The 4941-nt window shown below is 64.7% G+C and overlaps 2 protein-coding genes across 2 annotated transcripts; both read left to right on the top strand.

Moving 5' to 3' along the window:
• Window positions 1-670: 670 nt before the first annotated feature.
• MNEG_13964 (hypothetical protein) lies at window positions 671-1042 on the top strand (the record flags this gene model as incomplete). The annotated part of the gene is made up of 1 exon (XM_014037565.1): window positions 671-1042. One exon carries the CDS (start codon window positions 671-673, stop codon window positions 1040-1042), a length of 372 nt encoding a protein of 123 aa, XP_013893019.1.
• Window positions 1043-3466: 2424 nt separating this feature from the next.
• MNEG_13963 (pheophorbide a oxygenase) lies at window positions 3467-4862 on the top strand (the record flags this gene model as incomplete). Its single annotated transcript, XM_014037564.1, has 4 exons — window positions 3467-3660; window positions 4016-4130; window positions 4401-4519; window positions 4856-4862. The coding sequence occupies 4 exons, from the start codon at window positions 3467-3469 to the stop codon at window positions 4860-4862; spliced, it is 435 nt and encodes a 144-aa protein (XP_013893018.1).
• Between the last annotated feature and the right edge of the window lie 79 nt (window positions 4863-4941).

The following is a 4941-nucleotide window of genomic DNA, read 5'->3' as shown; positions in this document are numbered from 1 at the left end:
CTCTCCTGCTTTCCTCATCCCCCCACCCTCAGCTACGATTTCTTCCCGTGCCAGCACCAGGTGCGCTGAGCTGGCAGGGTGGGAGGGGTGGGGGGCGCCACCCCAACCGCCTGCCCCACCTCTCCCGTGCCACCTGACCGCCCAGAGTGCGAGCGTCTTCGGGCCTGATCCCCGTGTGGGTCTGATCAACGGTCCCTCAACCAACTTCCAATTTTTATTGCCAGGCGATTGGCATAAAATCGGCGCTCCTTCTCACACATTGCATGAATCACACCTGCACCAAATCAACCACCCCACACGCACGCAACCCACCCATACCTCCCGCCCTCAACACCCCCAGCTGTACTACCCTAAGGGCCAGGCCTTCTGGTACGAGCCCGTGTTCAAGGCCATCACGCTGCAAGGGGACGCGGTGTGGCGGCGCCGCAGGTACCGCGTAAGGCGGGGGGAGCACCCGGGGACGTTCCACTACAGCGTGCTGGACAACGGCATCACAAGCCAGGAGTACTGGAGAGTGCTGGTGAGAGCAAGCGGACCTCAGGTCACACCCGGGGGCAGCCGCACGGGCGGCGGAGTGCACACCTACCGCGTGCCAGCGGCGGGCGTTGTCTGTGCTGCAAACAGGCGTCGCTACTACTCGTTTCACAGTCCCATCGCAACCAAAGTCCAAATGGACACGCTGCGTTTGAACACTCGAATGCTTTCGCCCCACTTGCTGCGAGCCCCCGGCAGCCTGGTCCACCCGCAACTCCCCTCACGAATCCCTCTTCTGCTTGCCCCTGCCCGGCGGCGCTTCGAAATCAAACCGCACACGCAGGACGCCGCGGATGACCTGTCATTCGCGCTGTTTTACTACACTGGCGCGGCCTCCCGCGCCGGCATGAGCTATTCGGGCGCCGTGCTGGGCACCCCGGACGGCAAGTGGCCGGAGCAGCACACCGCGCGCATCGACGAGGCGCTGGATCGCGCTGGTATCAAGGGCTGGGAGCTGTCGCGTGTCGACAACAGCGACTGCGTGGGGGCGCCCCTGGCGCTCGCGTGACCGGCCTGCATCCCCAGTTGCAGCGCCCCCGCCCGCCTCCGCCGTGGGGCAGCACCGGCGGCATGGATGGCGGCATCTGTTTGGCAAGGGCCACTTTCTTGGCGGCTGAGGCCGCACTTTTGTCGCTTGGGTGGGTTTTGCTTTGCCGCGCTGCCTGCTTGTGCACGCCGGCCGGCTGCATCTTTGCACAGGGTCGCCCCGCCACAGCAGGTCCAGGCATAAACCTGCACCACATGCCATCGTTGCAACCCAAGGGGCCCGTCATGCGAATGGCCCCTGCTCCCGACTCCTTTGGGGAGGCCGTGTTGTGAGGCTCAAGTGAGGGTCTTAACGCCGCCACGGGTAGCGCGTCCTTACTCTTTGCACGCATGCATGCATTCGCGGGGCCCGCCCAAAGGCGTTGCTTGCACACTGCATTCCATTCGCCCCGTTTCCCTTGCAGCGGGGGGCCTCTTTCCCGGGGCGTCATCACCAGCTTTTTGCGGCGACACGAATGCGCAGCAGCCTCAACCCGCTGCCGACCAGCGGCCACCTCAGTGGGTGGGCAGCGCCTGCCGACTTTCAATCCCAGCTCGGTCGGGCCTGCCATCTACTGCGGGCGCCGTGCAGCGGCCATGCAGAAAACATGACTGTTGCACAGGCCTGCCGGCCGTGCATGGGTTCCCGCGGTTGCTTGGGCCTGGCTATCCAATCCAGCCCCTGAAAAGATGACTGAAAAGACAGCCGGCAGGTTGCACAGCCGCCCCTGGCAGCGGTCACACTGTCCTTACCCTGGCTGCGGCCCCCTGGATGGTGCATACGCCGGGTGAGATGCATGATTCGTGGGCGGATGGCTCCCTGCCTCCCGGGATTTTTTTTGGGGGGGGGCTGCTATGGTTATGCGTCGCCGCTGCTGGCGGGCGGCCATCAGCGGCAGCTTTGACGACGGCGGTACGACCGCACACCCATTATTCTATACGGGACATGTTTATGCCCTGACCGCAACTCTGCGATAGAAAGCCACTTCCGAAACCAGCAGGAGACACCGAGGTCGGCGGGCTGCCTTGCACGCACACGGTTGGTTGGTTGTAATGTTCAGCGGCGTGGCCACCCTTTTTTGACTGCAAGCTTCAGTGCCAGCGCTTGCAAGATGAGACGCGTCCGTGCTTGTACCGGCTGCAGGGCGCGCCTGCTGTGGACCAGCGCTCGGCATGAGGGTTAATCCATTGGAGTGAGTTCCCGGAAGCTTCACTGCAACGTGGACTGGCCCTTCCATGCTGCAGGGGCGCCATGACTTAATGAGACCGTCAGCATCAGCACCAGACGCAAAATGTCATCAGCACAACCCTGCGCACTCTTCGCTGGCGGGAAGCGGATGCCACAACGCTTGTGGGCGGCGGCACTCGCAGCGTTGTCACTCAGTGGACCACGCAGCTTCACAGGATGTCGACCCAGAGAGACTGACACATCGAAACCATTGTTTACTTGCATCCACTGTTTTTTGGCGTTCGACCTGACGCTTCGACCCGTGTCAAGATCTCCACCAGGCCTCCTTCGGCACAGCGCGGTTGCATAATTTCAATCCTCACCCGCATCGGGAGCCAGCAATGAGCGTGCTTCACGCTCGCGTGCAGCACAGCGCGCGCTGCTCGGCGGCGCCGCTGCTGCCCGCCCGCAGCGCGTTGCGCTCGCCGCACGTCTCGCGTGCTGCGCCATGCGGGGCGCGCAGCGGCGGCAGCAGGACACGCCCGCACCGCCTGGCGGAGCGCATGCAAGTCGCAACCACCGATGACGTCAGTGAGTGGGCGAATGCATTGAGACTGGCGGGCAGGAGGGTGTTGCCGGCACAGCCGCATGTCTTTGGGCCAGCCTGTGCCTCGTAACCCCTGCAGCGCATGAGGAAGCCGTGCGGGAGGCAGCGCATGCGTGTGCTTGCTCTGCAGCTGGAGCTGAAGCAGGCGCCTGCAGCGCCCGCCACGCCTCGGCGCGGCATCTGCATGAAAACGGGCGCAGCCCCACGCGCGAGAGGATGCATCCGCAACCCCTCGCATGCCCAAACCGCCTCACCGCCGTTTAGACGATGCCGCCTGGGTCCTTGTCCATTTCCCGTGCAGCGACCACGACGCCGGCCGCCGCGCCGCAAGAGGGCGCGGCAAGCGAAGCCATCAATTGGTACCAGCAATGGTGGGCTGCATGGGCGCGTTGTGTGGCCGGCCTGGACCTGGCAATAGCAGGGCGAGCCGCATGTTGGACAGGAACATGCACCCCACCCCCTTGGACCCATGCGCACCACCCAGCACTGCGTGCCATGCATCTCCCTCGGTCCCCCGCGCTGCAGCCACTGAACCCAACTGGATACCTGCACACACCCATCCCGAGCCAACCTTCGAAACGTCCAAACCACCCTCCTTCACCCTTGTCCTCTCGACCCCTGAAAGGTACCCCATGGCCATCGTGGGGGACCTCGACCGCGCCCGCCCCACCGCCGTGAAGCTTCTGGGCAGGCGCCTGGTGCTGTGGTACGACTCGGCGGCCTCCCGCTGGACCGCCATGGAGGACCGCTGCCCCCACAGGCTGGCGCCGCTGAGTGAGGGCCGGATAGAGCCGTCCACGGGGCACCTCATGTGCTCTTACCACGGGTGGGTGGGGGGTCAGGGGGAAAGTGGGTGTTGCAATATGTGGGGAAGGCTTTACTCTGGGTGGGGGGGGGGGGAGGGGGCCGTGGTGTTTGGCCCGGTGGGGTAAGGCTGGTGTGGCAGCTGCGCCGCAGTTTTTGATTGTGTTGGCCGCAGCGCCCCCTGGTTATGTTCAAACGCGACGTCAGGGAATGTCGGCGGCGCACATGTGTAATTTCAGATGTCTGATTTCACACTCACTTGAGCCTGCCCGCTTTCGCACCCCATCGTCCTCCCATGAATAGCCCACCGTCCTCTTGACAATCGTTCCCTAATCCTCCATCGTTGTTCCTCCTAATGGTCGCCCCCCCGACGCCAGGTGGCAGTTTGACGGGTCTGGGACGTGCACGGCGATCCCCCAGATCCGGGACCCGCGGGCCAAGGCCAGCGCCATGGGCAGCAAGAGGTCCTGCGTGACGTCATACCCCGTCAAGGTGACGTCACACGGGGCGCCCAGTCCGGATCTTGGGTGTAGCGCATGTCTCCTGGCGCGTTCAAGTCGCATGACGCGCCCGGCCTCTGTTTCGACCGATTGATCACGACCACAGCGGCTCGTGGCCACCCGGCCTCATCGCTATCCCCTTTTGCTTGCTTACTAATATTCCAGCACCCGGGCAGCACCCCCTGTCTCAGCTCTCCCTGACTCCCTGGTCCCCCCGCCACCTCACTCCCCCCCCCCAACATTCAAACACACACCACCGCAGGAGGAGCAGGGCCTGCTGTGGGTGTGGGCCGACCCCGCGTCAAAGGAGGCGGCCGAGTCGGCCCCCACGTCGGCCGTGCCCGAGGGGCGCGACCCCGAGGGCTGGACGCCCCGCACCGGGTGGTTCATGCGCGACGTCCCCTGCTCCCTGGAGACTGTCATGGAGAACGTCCTGGTGAGAGCGGGGCTGGCCGCGTTTGATCTTGCTGGGTGTGCTGTTGCTGCTGCTGGGGTTGCTGCTGTTGCCCGTACTTCCGCAGGTACTCCTGTTGGCGAATTGGTCTGCTCTGCTGCATGCTGCACTCGGCTGCGTTTTCTCGGTCTGGGTTGTGGGGTGTCTGGCATGCAGTTGCAGCGGGCTGGCTGCCCTCACCAGTGTCGCTCAAAGGGTTTGGAGGCGCAGCAAGCCCAACGGCACCTGGCGTCCTTCTCCCGCCCCTGCCCACTCCCTCACAGGGGATGAGGGCGCCCCCCCCTCTCCACCAAAGCCCACCCCTCTCCACCACCACCACCACCACCACCACCAAAGCCCACCCCCCACC

The sequence above is a fragment of the Monoraphidium neglectum genome (assembly GCF_000611645.1).
Source record: "Monoraphidium neglectum strain SAG 48.87 unplaced genomic scaffold scaffold04167, whole genome shotgun sequence".
NCBI classification, from domain to species: Eukaryota; Viridiplantae; Chlorophyta; class Chlorophyceae; order Sphaeropleales; family Selenastraceae; genus Monoraphidium; species Monoraphidium neglectum.
This window is presented reverse-complemented; position numbering and strand designations above follow the sequence as displayed.